The 15,853-nt window shown below is 47.6% G+C and overlaps 1 protein-coding gene across 4 annotated transcripts in view; it reads left to right on the forward strand.

The window, feature by feature from the left end:
* Window positions 1–15,853, forward strand: part of ganabb (glucosidase II alpha subunit b) — a 95,775-nt gene that overhangs the window by 9,315 nt on the left and 70,607 nt on the right. For 2 of the 4 annotated variants that reach the window (XM_059955376.1, XM_059955377.1), the window contains exons 3-6: window positions 2,882–2,990; window positions 4,972–5,099; window positions 7,150–7,329; window positions 13,088–13,153. In XM_059955376.1, the coding sequence (XP_059811359.1) occupies window positions 2,882–2,990; window positions 4,972–5,099; window positions 7,150–7,329; window positions 13,088–13,153 (483 nt within the window). The remainder of the gene's footprint in view (window positions 1–2,881; window positions 2,991–4,971; window positions 5,100–7,149; window positions 7,330–13,087; window positions 13,154–15,853) is intronic. The other 2 variants (XM_059955379.1, XM_059955378.1) reach the window with 1 other exon arrangement.

Here is a 15,853-nt window from a genome sequence, read left to right on the forward strand (position 1 = left end):
CAGCCCTTTTCCTTTCCCACCCACCTGGCTTCACCTTTTGCATTCGAACTATCTTCTTCCCCCTTTTTCTTAGCTGGAGTCTTCCCCTGAAGAAGGATCTTGACCTGAAACTTTGAATGTTTACTCTCTCCATAGATGCTGCCTGACCTGCTGAGTTCCTCCAGCGTGTTGTGTGTGTTGCTCCACTAGAGCTGGTGTAGTGCGGGCAAGACTAAGTGGCCGTTGCGGCTAGTGGTCGGGTCTTTTGGTTGTTCCGTCTCTCCTTCCGCAGTTGCTGTTTGTTCTCTGCGGCGACTGCTATCGTAACGCAGCTCCCCCTTGAACAGATTTCACCCAGTGTATCTGTTAAGTGCAGTGTGTTTCGATGTAACGTTGAACTTCTTCAGGCTGATTTTAGCGTTATCTTTGGGGTGTTTCGCTGAACTTCCTTCAGCTGGGAGTACAGTACCTGTTTGGGTGGGTGGGGTGGGGAACGAGTTCAGCATCCGATTGTTACAGAACACTTACGGCACGGTACCAACCTGCATAAGTCTAACCCTTCCCTGCTTCACAGCCCCTAACTCTCCATTTCTTTTTAAAAACATCGCTCTGCCTGTCCAAGATGACCCTTTACCACCAACCCTTCAAGTTACCCAGCGTTCTGTGTCTGTGTGCAGTGAGACAAACACCGACCTCTGGGATCTCCTTTAAAGATGTATGGATCACAGTGTTAACCTGCTGTATGCCAGACTCTTTCTGAGGAGAGAATTTTAATTTTTCTGTGCAGGACCTAACTCCTGATGAAGTTTCTGGGGAGGCCGTTTTGACAGGGATATGCCAGAGGGGCTTGGGCTCAGCAGTATTCAGAAATTGAATTCCACACACCCACTACCCTCTGTGTATATAAAACCTACGTCTTTATTCCCTGGAGCGTAGGAGAATGAGGGGAGATTTGATAGAGGTGTATAAAATTATGAAGGGTATAGATAGAGTGAATGCAAGCAGGCTTTTTCCACTGAGGCCAGGGGAGGAAAAAAACCAGAGGTCATGGGTTAAGGGTGAAGGGGGAAAAGTGTAAAGGGAACATTGGGGGGGGCTTCTTCACACAGAGAGTGGTGGGAGTGTGGAACGAGCTGCCAGCCGAAGTGGTAAATGCGGGCTCACTTTTAACATTTAAGAAAAACTTGGACAGGTACATGGATGAGAGGGGTTTGGAGGGATATGGGCCAGGTGTAGGTCAGTGGGACTAGGCAGAAAAATGGTCCGGCAGAGCCAAGAAAGGCCAAAAGGCCTGTTTCTGTGCTGTAATGTTCTATGGTTCCTGACCAGTTGCATTATCCATCTGAATCTTGGCCAAGGTCTTTCAACCCTTGTGCTCATTTGTTCATTACACGCTATGTTGCATTATGTTCATTACACGCTATGTTGCATTATCCATCTGAATCTTGGCCATGGTCTTTCAACCCTTGTGCTCGTTTGTTCATTACACGCTATGTTGCATTATGTTCATTACACGCTATGTTGCATTATCCATCTGAATCTTGGCCATGGTCTTTCAACCCTTGTGCTCGTTTGTTCATTACACGCTATGTTGTACGAGATGGCCGATCATGGTCTTCCTATGATTGTTCTTCGGCAAATTTTTCTCCATCGCCACCTACTGGATAGTATCTTTGCAAGACAGGTGACCCCCCCCCAACCACTGACAGCATCAGTGGTCACATAACCAGGACTTGCGATGCGCACCGGCTGCTCATACGACCATTTTCCACCAGCTCTCATGTCTTCTCTCGACCCTGAGCAGGTGCTAAACCTTGTCCAAGGGTGACCTACAGGCTAGTGCAGGGAAGGCACCTTACACCTCCTTTGGTAGAGTCGTACCTCCACCTCACCCTTCTGCTCACTGACCTGAATTGCAACCCCTCTAGTTTCATTGTTCTTTCCCTTCTAAGGTTTCGTCCTGGGACTCCATCTGTCCCTGTCTCCCCGGTCAGTCCGTCAAGATCCTTCCTCCTGCTTGCACGCTCCCTGCTCAACTTCTTGTAGTCATCCCACCTTCTGCCTGGTTTGTGAACTCTGGAGTTACTTGCTGGATGTATGTCTTACTTTTATGTTGGAGGTACAGCAGGGTAACAGGCCCTACTAGCCTAACGATCTCGCACTGCCCACGTGACCGATCAGCTTCCGAACCAGTACGACTTTGGAATGTGGGAGCAGCCCGGAGCACCCGGAGGAGGCTCACAGAGTCAGGGAGAGAAAACGTATGAACACTCTAGTAGGGTTGCACTAACTGTTATACCACTCATACCGTACCATACTGATTTCCTCCCTCCTTCTTGTTAATACCGACCTCAGAGTAAATTTATTATCGAAGTACATGCATCCACTCTCTCAACCAGCGGTACGTGTAGTCATCACAAACCGGGTTCTTCCCTGGTTACAGTGGGTGACCATGACGTCTTCTGTGCCTCAGTGTGCCCTTCACTCTCCACGGGGCGTTACAGAACCAGCTTCCTGACTGTTGGGTCTCACTGGGAATCTCATCTGACTTCGCATGCCAGCACGGGCACGTCCCTGTCTCCCCGGGGTACGCGGCCCGCCGGCAACCCTCAGCCGGTTTAGCCCGCCTGTCGAAGCGGTGTACCGGGGTGTGGCCACTGTCACATGCAGACAGCTGCTTGGAGCTGCAGTGAGAATCGAGTGTGTGGTGCGGTGGGGTCCGAGGGTGAGTGAGCTGCCCTGGAATGGACACGACAAGCCCTTTCACCAGAGGGGCTGCCCCCAAATAAAAAAAATGTGCATATATATGTATCTTGTTGTAGAGAAAGTGACCAAAATGGGTCGAGATACCTGATAGCTTCTGGTGCTCGATAATAAAACCTTTCTTTTCCATCCTTTCCAGGCGGCAGAGGAACATTAAGCCAGAAAATTCTCCCTATCGAGCGCTGCTCAACTCCTTGGAAGTGTCTGAGAAAAACATCAAGCTGCAGATAATTAATGAAGTCAGTAAGGTGAGTGCTTATTCAGAGCGTGGTCAAAGTGGGCCACGCTAACATTCTGGGATTTGTAAGATTGGGGTGGGGGGGGCACGGTCACGTAGCATTGGCACCACAATAGCATTGCAGTTAGCACGAGGCGACCGAGTGCAGAATTCAGTTCCGGCATCCTGTGTAAGGAATTCTGTGCATCCTTCCCGCCCGTCTGTGGATTTTCTCTGCGTAATTTGGTCATTGTAAATTGCTGCGTGACTCGACTAGGCGTTAGATCGGTGAGGTGCCGGGTGGTACGGCTCAGTGGGCTGGTATCTCCTGTTAAATAGATTTAATAAATTAATTACGGCAACACACCTGCAGATTTTCTCATGTGTACCTTTTATGCTTTTGCTGTATTGTTTGCTTCAGTGGGAGCCTGTCTCCCAGGGAAAACAAGACAGCCGGTTGCCCAGCTAACCTGGGAGAGCGACCAACTCTATAAATTTTACAGGCCCTTTGAGTGGCTGGGTTAGGTCCTTCACTTCTTAGTACCTACGACCACCGATCGGGGCTCGATTCCCGCCCACTGTCTGTTCAGGATTTTGTGCGTTGTCCTGGTGACCGTCCTCTGGGTGCTCCAGTTTCCAAAGACGAATGGTTAGGCTTCATGAGTTGTGGGCATGCTATGTTGGTGCCAGAAAGTCGGCAACACTCCCAGGCTGCAACCAGCATGATCCTTGCTGGTTTGATTTGACGCAAGCGATGCATTTCACTGTTTGCCTCGATGTACTTGTGGCACTCATATCTCTTTAGAAGTACCCTTTTTTAAAAATAAAGAGGCCTTTCTGCCCGCAATATTGTGCCATCCTTTTGATCTACTCTAAAATCAATCTAATCCTCCCCCCCCCTCCATTTTTCTAACACTCATGTGCCTCTCTGAGAGTCTCTTAAAAGCCCTCATGGGGTGACGGGCAGGAGGTGTAAGCTGCTGCTTCCCTCCCACTAGCCTGCAGGTCACCGTGCAGCAGCAACTTAGCTTTCCACCCCCCCAAAATCAGGATCTCGAGAAGCCACGGGAGCAGGTGGTGGATGGTTGTACAAGCAGCTGGTGTATATCACAAGTCCTGGTTAGGTGACCACTGACAGCAGGCAGACAATCTCTGAAGAGCATTGAAAAGAGCTGGGGGGGTGGGGGGATGCACCCATCTTGTAAAGACACTGTGCAGAAGGAGGCAATGGCAAACCACTTCTGTGCAAAAGTTTGCCAAGATCAACCATGGTCAATAGGCCAGGCATGTCATACGACTTTCATGTCTATATTTGCTCTACCACCACTGCTGACAGGGCATTCCACGCACCCACCACTCTCTGTGTGTAAGGAAAAAGAAATAAATTACCTCTGACATCCCACTATACGTTCCTCAAATCATCTTAAAAATTATATCTTCACCCTGGGGAAAGGTCTCTGTTATCTTGTACACCTCTCACCCTCCTTCGCTCCCAAGAGAAAAACCCTAACTCACTTAACTGTATTCAGAAGACATGTTTTCCAATCTAGCCAGCATCCTGGTAAATCTCCTCTGCACCCCCTTCTTAAACTTCCTCATTCACCCTATAGTGAGGCGACCAGAACTGAACACAATATTCCCAGTGGGGTCGATTATAGAGCTGCCATTGAATGCAGTCCTCTATCTAATGAAGGCCCGCACACCGATGCCTCTCTAATCACCCTGTCCTCTTTTCAGGATGGTTTACCATCTCTTGTTATTTCCTCCTCTTGGTATCCATTTGGGCTAGAATTCCCTTCAGTTCAAGGAATAATTGATTAAAAATAACGCTGAGGACGAGCGATGTTACCATGCTGAACTTCTGCATGTGGAGCGGCATCCTGTCGAGCAAAGGGCAAGAGCTGGGGGAAGGGGTGGATATTACTTCCAGTCACACACTGACAGTGCCACCGTGTGGGTGTTCAACACAGATTTCAGTATGCGTGTGTGTGTGTGTCTGTGCACTTTCGCAGGTTCCTCTATTACTTGAAGTGTACGGTCTACAAGGAAATATGACCAGGATTAAAATTAACGAGCTGATTCCATTGAAACCCAGATACGAGGTCCAAGATGTATTAATACGAGATCCACCTACTGTACCGTAAGTCTTATATATTGTTAATCTCTGCTTTTTTAAAAAAAAACCCTCTGTTCGTATACAGTAATCTGCAAAAGGCTTGGGCACCCTAGATCTTTTTTTGTATATGGATTCAGATGGCTCGGCCTCCAGAATCCTGATCTCAACATCACTGAGACTGGGATTACCTGGAGTGACAGAAGCAAGCGAGGCAGCCAAAGTCTGCAGAACTGTGGCAAGTTCTCCAAGGTGCCCGGAACAACCTTCAGGCTGATTTTCTTAGGAACTGCACAACGGGGAAGTTTTATAAGAAAAATTTGTAGGGAAGTCCTCCCAAGATTAGTCCCAGCCATCGAGGACGTCTACGTGAGATGCTGTTGTAGGAAAGCACGAACCCTAATCAGTTATCTGCACCACCCAGCCCATGCTCCCGTAGTGCTCCCACCACCCCATTACTGCCATCGGGTAGAAGGTACAAGAGCCCTGGGAATCTCACTGCCAGGTTCAGGAGCAGTTCATCAACCATCAGGCTCTTGAACCAAAAGGGATAACCACACTCACTTGACCATCCATTGAGATGTTCCCACAACCAATGATCTCACTTTAAGGACTCTTTATCTCATGTCCTCAGAGTCTGCCCAGCACATCACTGTGAAAGGTTTTCTCAAGCATCTTGTGGGGATGGGTTGAGCCTCCTCTAACCCATAAGACATAGGTCATGAAATTTGTTTTTGCAGCAGCAGTACAGCGCGATGCATAAAATTTCTACAGTTTTGTGCAAAAGTCTCAGGCACCCTAGCTATGTATTTGTGCCTCTGACGTTTGCAGAGTACTGTAGGTTAACTGATCATTGTAAATTGTCCTGTGGTTAGGCGAGGACTGAACCGAGGGGTTGCTGGGACATTGCAGCCTGAAGGACGGGATGTGGGCTGCCCTGTTTCTCAATAAATAAATGATCAATATCTCCCCTCGAGTTGACAAGTACACATCCAAGCACTCGATCAATGTAACTCGACTCTCTTGACTTCACCAGTGAATTCCAGACTTCCCGCCGCCTCTCCTCTGTTAATTAGAGATTAGAGATTCTCCGCTAAGAGAAATCGGCCCTTCCTCTTCGCTCTGTCTCCGACCCTGATAACTTCTTACTCTTCTTTCCGGAGGTAACAACCCCGGCACGCCCAGCCTTTCATCACAGCCACAATTCTCTTGGCAGTGTCCCCATAAAACCACTCTGCATGCTCCCTTTGGAAATTCGGCTCCCAGTGTGAGCGAGGTGATGCCTCCTCAGGGGATCGTGGCCACGATGGCTAACGCTAAGGTGCTTCTGGAGGGTAAATGCAAGCAGGGTTTTTCCTACTGAGGCTGGGTGAGACTCAGAACCAGAGAAGGATGAAATATTACAGGGGAGCATATACCCACATCTGAAAGTTTATCAGCTGACACCTGTACGAGAATTGGAACCAAACAGATGGTTGCCCAACTATAACAGATCAGTAATTCCCTGAAAGTGTCATTACAGCTAGATAGGGCCATTTAAAAGAAAAATGCTTTTGGCATATTGGCCTTCGTAAATCAGAGTATTGAGTAGAGGAGTTGGGATGTTATGTTGAAGTTGGTGAGGCCTAATTTGGAGTATTGTGAACAGGAAAGATGTAAATAAGATTGAAAGCGTGCAGAGAAAATCTAGAAGGATGTTGCGTGGACTTCAGGACTGAGTTATAGGGAAAGGCTGAACAGGTTATGGAGCGCAGGAGAATGAGGGGAGATTTGATAGATGATGGGTAAGTACAAGCAGGCTGGGTGAGACTTAGAACTAAGGTCAAGGGTGATAGGTGAAATATTTAAAGGGAACGGGGGGGGGGGGATCTTATTCACTCAGAGGGTGGTGAGAGTGTGGAACGAGCTGCCAGCGTAAGCGGTGGATGTGGGCTCGATTTCAACATTTAAGAGAAGTTTGGATCGGTACATGGATGGGGTGGGTGGGGGCTATGGCGGGTATGTCGATGGACCTGTTTTCAGTGCCCTACCGTTGTATGACTCTTAACTCTTGCCTTGCTTGGGTTTGGGTTTGCAGCCTAACGGTCCTTGGCAAGGACGAGAGCAGCCTGGAGCTGGGCTTCAACAACAATCTGTACAAGCTGATCATCACTTCCAAGCCGTTCCGGATGGACATCATGACTGGCAACGGGCTGCTGCTGAGTGTAAACTCGCGCGGGCTGATGGTGTTCGAGCACTTACGCAAGCAGAAGGACTCGTGAGTACCTGAGCTGCCAGTGTTAACACTAAACAGATGGGGGGGAAAATTCACCACTTCCTCCTCCTCTATCCCCCCCCACTGGGCACCTCGGAGCGAAGGCAGACAATTCTCTGTTACTTTCTGCTTCTGTTGCCTATGTTCTGTTCCACTGTTAGAACAACTGAATTTTTCATTTAAATTCAAACAGCCCAAAATCTTTGAATGTTTCTTTCCCACCTCTTGCCTGTTGTAACCTGCATACTATCTAACCACTTTACTATTAGACCTTAAGATATAAGGAGTCTGCCCTGGCATTCCATCATGACTGATTTATTATCCTCCTTAACCTCAGTCTCCTGCCTTCTCCCCGTAACCTTTGACACCCTGACTAATCAAGAACCTATCAATCTCTGGTTTAAATATTCCCGGTGACTTGAGCCTCCACAGCCATCTGTGGCATTGAATTCCGCAGATTCACCACCCTCTGGATAAAGGAATTCCTCTTCATTTCTGTTCTAATGGGATGTCCCTCTATTCTAAGGCAGTTTTCCTCTGGTCCTAGACTCCCCCATTGCAGGAAACATCATCTCCAACTCCACTCTAACCTTTCAGTTTTCTATAGATTTCAATAAGATCTCCCGACTTTCTTCTAAGCTCCAGCGAGTACAGGCCTAGAGCCATCAAACACTCCTCATACGTTCATAAGATCATCAGACAGGAGCAGAATTAGGGTATTCAGCCCATCAAGTCTGCTCCTTCTTGCATCATGGCAGATCCCAGATCCCACACAGCCCCATATACCTGCCTTCTCACCATATCCTTTGATGCCCTGACTGATCAGGGAACAATCAATTTCCGCTGTACGTATACCCAAGGACTTGTCTTCCATTGCAGTCTACAGATACATTCTACAGATTCACTACTTTCTGGCTTAAAAAAAACCATACCTCTATTTTAAAAGATTGAGGCGGTGCTCGCCAGTTTTGGATGGCTTCGCCACATCCACACATCCTCTCCACGTCCACCCTATCTAGTCCTTTCAACATCTGGTAGGTTTCAGTGAGATCCCCTGCATTCTTCTAAATTCAACTGAGTGCAGACCCAAAGCTGCCAGATGCTCCTCATATGTTAACCCCTTCATTCTTGGAATCATTCTCGTAAACCATCTCTGGACTCTCTCCAATGACAACACATCTATGGGGCCCAGAACTGTTGACAATACTCCCAGTGTGGCCTGACTAGTGTCTTATAAAGCCTCAGCATTATCTCCTTGCTTTTATATTCTATTCCCCTTGAAATAAATGCCAACATTGCATTTGCCTTCTTTACCACAGACTCAACCTGTAAATTAACCTTCTGGGAGTCTTGCACGAGGACTCCCAAGTCCCTCTGCACCTCTGATGTATGAACCTTCTCCCCATTTAGATAATCCGCACTGTTGTTCCTTTTAGCAAAATGCATTACCACACTGAACATATCTGCGGAAGTTGATCATTTTCTGATTGGTCAGGGCAACAAGGAATATGGCGAGAAGGCAGGTGTTTGGGGTTGAGTGGGATCTGGGATCAGCCACGATGGAATGGCAGAGCAGACTCGTTGGGCTGAATGGTCTAATTCTGCTCCTTTGTCTGATGGTCTTAATACATTACCCAACACTATTCCATCTGCTACTTTTTTTGCCCATTCTCCCAATTTGTGTAAGTCCTGCTGCAATAGCATTGCTTCCTCAGCACTACCTACCCCTCCACCTACCTTTGTATCATCTGCAAACTTTGCCACAGAGCCATCAATTCCATTATCCAAATCATGGACAAACAATGTGAAACGTTGTGGTCCCAATACTGACCCCTGAGGAACACCACTAGTCACTGACAGCCATCCAGAAAAGGCCCCTTTTATTCCCACTCGCTGCCTCCTGCCTGTCAGCCATTCCTCTATCCATGCCGGTATCTTTCCTGTAACACCATAGGATTTTATCTTGTTTCACATCCTCATGTGTGGCACCTTATCAAATGCCTTCTGAAAATCCAAGTAAATGACATCCACTGCCTCTTCTCAAAGAATTCTAACCGATTTGTCAGACGAGATTTCTCTTTACAGAAACCATACTGACTTTGACTAATTTTATCATTAGTCTCCAAGTACCCTGAAACCTCATCCTTAATAATAGACTCCAGCACTTTCCCAACCACTGAGGTTAGGCTAACTGGCCTTAATTTCCTCCCTTTTGCCTTTCTCCCTTCTTGAAGAGCAGGGTGACATTGGTAATCTTCCAGTCCTCCGGGACCATGCCAGAATCAAGTGATTCTTGAAAGATCATGACCAATGCATCCGTTATCTCTTCAGCAACCTCGCTCAGGACTCTGGGATGTCGTCCATCTGGTCCAGGCGACTTATCCACTTTAAGACCTTTGAGTTTGCCAAGCACATTTTCCTTTATAATAGGAATGACACTCACTCCTGCACCCTGACACTCACGGAGCTCATGCCCCAATGAAGACTGATGCAAAGTGCTTATTAACTTCATCCCCCATTTCCCCTATCTCACCGACATCACCTTCCTGCGGTCCAATCTACAGAGGAGACCAAGCGGAGGTGGGTAGACTGTTTAGCCTCCGAAACATGCTCTACCATCCCGTAACAAAGCTGAACTTTTATCCCAGTGCCACTTCCCGGCACATTCCCTGATTCCCTTCGAAAACCTGTAGAATCATAGAGCGATATTCGTGAACACAGAACAGGCCTTTCTGCCCACAGACTTTTGTACTTACCCCAAGATCAGGCTAACCCTTCCCTCCTACATAGCCTTCCATTTTTCTTTCATCCATTTAGTAAATCTCCGCTGCACCCCGTCTAAAGCTTTCACGTACTTCCTGTAATGAAGAATGCATTGGAAGTAATCGGCAGGTAGCAGAGATACTCTAGACGTGGCTTAACCAGAGTTTTATATTAAAAAAACGTACAAACGTTGGAGGAACTCAGCAGGTCAGGCAGCATCTATGGAAAAGAATAGATAGTTTCGGGCTGGTGTTTTAAAACCGCAAGGTTTCGACCCAAAACGTTGATAATTCCTTTCCTGGCCCACAGACGAGGCTCAAGCCTCCACGTTCTTCCAGCACGTTGATGGTTGTTGCAGATTCCAGTATCTGTGCTCTCTTGTGGAACATAGTGTACAGGCCCCTTCAGCCCACAGTGTTGTACTTAACTGCCCCTAACGTTGCTGATATTTAGAACAGCACTGGACATTTTCCATCTGTCCGTCCTGGGTTGGACATAGAAATAGAAGGATTCTTCATTGCTGTTTCCGTAACAGTTTTGTTTTTTGGACCAGTCAGGGTTGTTAGCCCTGAGCCTAGCCCCCAAACTGGGAGGAGCAGTGGACCACTCCTGGTCTGACCTCTACCCTTTGACCTGCTTGGCATGGCTGACCCTACTGAGGGTCAAAGCACAAGCCCTGACTCTGGTCATCGTAACTCTCCAAGTCACTGAGGCACGCCAGCCTCCAAACCCCACAACAAGGTTGTACTCCTCTTGGAGGTCACCATGTTGTGCCAACATTTTAACCTACTCCAAGATCGATCGAACCCTTCGCACCTACATAACCCTCCATTTTGCTGTCATCCTTGTATCTATCTAAGTGTTTCCTGAATGCCCCTTATGCCTCTACCACTGCCCCTAGCAGAGCGTTCCAAACACTCACCACCCTCTGTGTGTTTTTAAAAAAAATCTACCTCTGGCAAACCCTGTATACTTTCCTCTGATCATTTTAAAATTAATGTTCCTCAAATCAGCCATTTCTGCCCTAGGAAATTGGCTGTCCACTCAATCTTTGCCTCTTATCATCTTGTACACCTCCGTCAAGTCACCTCTCGTCCTCTTCCATTCCAACGGGGACGTGAAGTGTTCAGATACCAGCAAAATTATCTCCCAGAGTCTCCACCTGTGTTCCTGACCTTTCAGGTTTTCCCGTGTACTCTGGCCTTGAAGCATTTTACCCTCGCTGGTACATCTCTTTGTAATCTATATTCTTATTTTGAATATTTTCCCCAATTTAATTCAGTCTGTTAAACCCTTCCCCACCCCCCACCTAATCCCTGTTGAAGATGAGGCCCTCTGAGGGTGAGAGACATTATCTACTTCACCCATTTGCTGTATACAGCCAATCCTTGTGTCATTCTGCAGAGGAGAGAATTTATTTCTTATTGGAGCTGGAGGAGAGAGGGATAATAATACTTTCATTAGCAGGTGAAAGGCCTTTTGTGTCAAGGGCAGTGCATTCCACCCGCCCCCCCCCTTCCCATATGATTGGTGGATTTTTCCCCCGTTCAATTTATAGAAAATGTGTGAAGTGTAACATTGCTTTACAGGGGTTTCCAACCTGGGGTCCACAAACCCCTCGGGTAAGGCTCGTTGGCAGAAAAGGTGGTTGGGAGCCCCTGCTTTATGAATGTCTTCGCTGTCGCTGATTTTGCTTGGGAGGGGAAAAGTCTGCCGGCCTTTGCTGTCCACTTGCGAAGTGCGTCACTTTGAATCGCCCCCGGTGAATACAGCAGTTACATCGTTTACCACCCGTCCCACCTCCACCGCCGCCACTCCCATGCCCTTCAAATTCCACGTCTTCTCAGGAGGTGCTCTCTTTGAGCATAGGAAAGTACGGCGCAGGAAGAGGCCATTCGGCCCACAATGTTGTGCTGAGCCAGCTGAAAAACAAATCAAAACACCCAAACACTAATCCCTCCTCCCTACACAATGTCCACATCCCTCCATCTCCCTCACTTCCACGTGCCGACCCAAATGTCTCTTTAACAGCCTCTAATGTATTTGCCTCCACCACCACACCAGGCACTGCATTCTAGGCACCCATAATTCTCTGAGTAAAAAACTTTCCCCTCACATCCCCCTTGAACCTACCCCCTCTCACCTTCAATGCATGCCCTCTGGTGTTGGACATTTCAACCCCAGGAAACAGATACTCCCTGTCCATTCTGTCTATGAGTCTCATAATCCTGGCGGTCTCCCCTCAGCCCCTGGTGCTCCGGAGAAAACAGCCCAATTTTGTTGAGCCTCTCATGATAGCACGTATCTTCTAAACCAGACAGCATCCTGGTAAACCTCTTCTGCACCCTCTCCAAAGCCTCAACGTCCTTCCGATAGCGGGGTGACCGGAACTGTACACAACACGGCAGATGTGGCCAAACCAGAGTTTTATAAAGTTGCAACATAACATCCTGAGTTTTGGTTCCATCTGCTGGGCTTCTAACCTGTCAGCTATGCTCCTTTAGTCTCTTGCCAAAGAGGGAGGGTGAGCCAGTAGTAAACTCTTATTTACGTTCCATAAGACATAGGGGCAGAATTAGGCTATTTGGCCTATCGAGTCTGCAATGATTGATTTATTTTCCCTCTCAACCCCATTCCCTGCCTTCTCCGCACAATCTTTGATGCCCTGGCTAATTAAGTGCCTATCAACTGGAACTCCTGTTCTGTTCCAGTTCTGCACGCCCTTCGGTTCCTTGGGGATTTCAAACATTGACCTCTGTCTGACACTGTACCTCCACCCCCAACCCTTTGGCCTTTAGTGTTGCACTTGGTCCCAATAAGTACGGCGTCCCCGGGCAAGCAGACTTTTCTTCTTCCCTCTCCGCTGGTAGTACACAATGTAATTTTTTTGCTGTCTTCTGAACTACATCAACTGGAAACTCATTTTGTTTTTATTTTGTTATTTTTTTATCCCGTTCTTTTCTTTTCCTTCCTCCTTTTTGTTTACGACTCCCCCCAGTTACATGGAAAAAGTTAGTAGCACAGTCGGTAGCTTGTGGAGTAAGATCAAGAACCTGTTCATTAGGTAAATGATGCACCAACTGCTGTCTTTTTTTTAAAGTCCTGTGTGTGCGCCCAATGATGCTCTTGCTTAGGGTTGCAACGATATTAAAAAGAAAAGCTCCAGGCAGCTCATTAATTTCCGGAACTCCCCTTTGAAAACCGGGCTGTGAAATTAATCAAAACTTTCCGTTGAACATTTGGCAGAGGAATCGAAAGGAATTGTTTTTGTAGATTAGCAACTCCCATGTCCATTTTGTTCACCTTTCTGACGTGGTCCTGAAGATTAATTTGAACGATATAGTGCAAACAGACAAATCCCAGTACACCCAGATGTGGGGCAATAAGGAACCATATGCAAAGCATACAATCTAAAGCTGCCTGTACTTCCCCCCCCCCCCCCCCCCCAAGCATGCTGTACCCCCTGGCTGTGTTAAAACTGCATGCGTCTTGTTTTTCCTCTTGTGCTGCTAATTAAAATATCGATATTTTATTTGATTTTTCTGCATTTTCAAACCCAAGAGGAGCTTCATGCATTTTGACTCCGCAGCATGCTGTAAGACTTTAAGACGTAGAAACAGAGTTGGGCTGTACTTCCCTTCAAGTCTGCTCCGCCATTCCAACACGGCTGATTTATTATCCCTCTCAACCACATTTTACTGCCTTCTCCCCATAACCTTTTATGCCCTGACTAATTAAGAACCTATCAACCTCCTCTTTAAATATACCCAGGTATCTGACCTATTTGACCAAGGTGCCTGAGGCAATAAATTCCATAGACCTTCTCATCTCAGTTCTAAGTCTATGCCCCTCTATTCTGAAGATGTGCCCTCTAGCCCTAGACTCCCCCACTGTAGAAAACATCCTCTCCACATCCACTCTATCTGTGTCCTCTGGTCCTAGACTCCCCCACTATAGGAAACATCCTCTCCACACCCACTCTATCTGTGTCTTCTGGTCCTAGACTCCCCCACTATAGGAAACATCCTCTCCACATCCACTCTATCTGGGTCCTCTGGTCCTCGACTCCCCCACTGCAGGAAACATCCTCTCCACATCCACTCTATCTGTGTCCTCTGGTCTTAGACTCCCCCAGTATAGGAAACATCCTCTCCACATCCACTCTACCTGTGTCCTCTGGTCTTAGACTCCCCCACTATAGGAAACATCCTCTCCACATCCACTCTATCTGTGTCCTCTGGTCCTAGACTCCCCCACTGTAGGAACTATCCTCTCCACGTCCACTCTATCTAGGACTTTCAGTACTTGATGGATTTCAATGAGGTTCCCATCCCTGTCCTTCATTCTTCTAAACTCCACTGAGTAAAGGCCCAGAGGCTTCAAATGCTCCTCGTGCATTAACCCTTTCGTTCCCAGAAACATTCTAGTGGATCCCCCCTCCAACGCCAGCAGAGGTTAGCTGCCAGGAAAGTTGTGTTTAGCGGATGTCATGCTTTGCCTTGGGAATGGGGTGCTGGCGTTGCGGGAGGATTTCCACCGCCAAATTCCACCCCCACCCCAGTTGACAGATGTCCGTTCTCTGAGCCAGGGCTGCTGAGCAGAAATCTGAAGGTTGAATGTAAACACAAGAGAGCTCGTACTCTGTAAGTCTGGAACAACTGGAGGTAGCAGGTCCAGACAGTATCTACGGGGAAATGGACAGTCAGTATTTTGGGCCGAGACCCTCCGCAGAGCTGGAAGGGAAGAGCGGAGGTAGCCAGTATGAAACTGGAAGGAAGGGCTGGTGGGTGATGGGTGGATCTCGCTGAGGGGGAGAGAATGGGAACGATGAAAGAAGCTGGGAGGTGATAGGTGGAAGCGAGGAAGGGCAGAAGAAGGTGGAATCTGATTGGAGAGGAATAAAGGGTGACTCTAGTCTACAACTGACTCACCTGGGTGCTAGGTTTTGTTTTTAATTTTGGAAATCTCTGAAGGTTATTTCAGTAGTGTTGGTAAAGGTGTTCCTCATAGATCAACCTCAACAGCAGAACAGGATCTGATGCATGCTCGCTTCAGGTTTATTGTCACTGAGGTGTGTTGTGAAAGCAGGCCAGGGCAGTAAAGTGTACTCTGAGTTCGGTAAGAAATAGGGAAAAAGTACCCAAGCAATGCGACAAGAGAGCAAAATAGTGACGTAGCGTTCATGGACCATTCAGAGGTACAGGGGAACAAGTGTGGGTCTTCAGGGGCTCCCGACCTTGAGTCTACGGACCCTTAGCTTAGTGGTCCAGGGCGTATTAAAAGGGTTGGGATCCCCAGTTCACCTCTTCTCTGATGGTGGTAATGAGAAAACGGCATGATTTTCCCTTTGCTCCACGGTTCACTGTCCTCTCCAATCAGATTCCACCTTATTCAGCCCTTTCGCACTTCCACCTATCGCCTGTCAGCTTCTTACATCATTCCCATTCTCTCCTTCACTCACCATCCCTTCCCTCCTTTTCATATTGGCCTCTCGCCCCCTGTTCCTTTTCATTCCGGGTAGTAAATAGATCGAGGAGAAGGGTGACCTCTTGAGGCTGTACCCGTGTTTTACTTCTCTTTTTGCTTCTGCCTGGCTGTTGTGCTTTTCTAATGTAACAAATAATCTCCAGTCCCTCCCCCGTGTTATATTTTCTTTCTCCACTTTGTCTTGCAGAGTATAGAATCCATCGCCAATGCTTAACTAGTTGCTGCTCTCTCTAATTGTGCCAACCGTGTAGACCAGCATGACATCGGCTCCCTTTTT

The sequence above is a fragment of the Hypanus sabinus genome, chromosome 31, assembly GCF_030144855.1.
Source record: "Hypanus sabinus isolate sHypSab1 chromosome 31, sHypSab1.hap1, whole genome shotgun sequence".
NCBI classification, from domain to species: domain Eukaryota; kingdom Metazoa; phylum Chordata; class Chondrichthyes; order Myliobatiformes; family Dasyatidae; genus Hypanus; species Hypanus sabinus.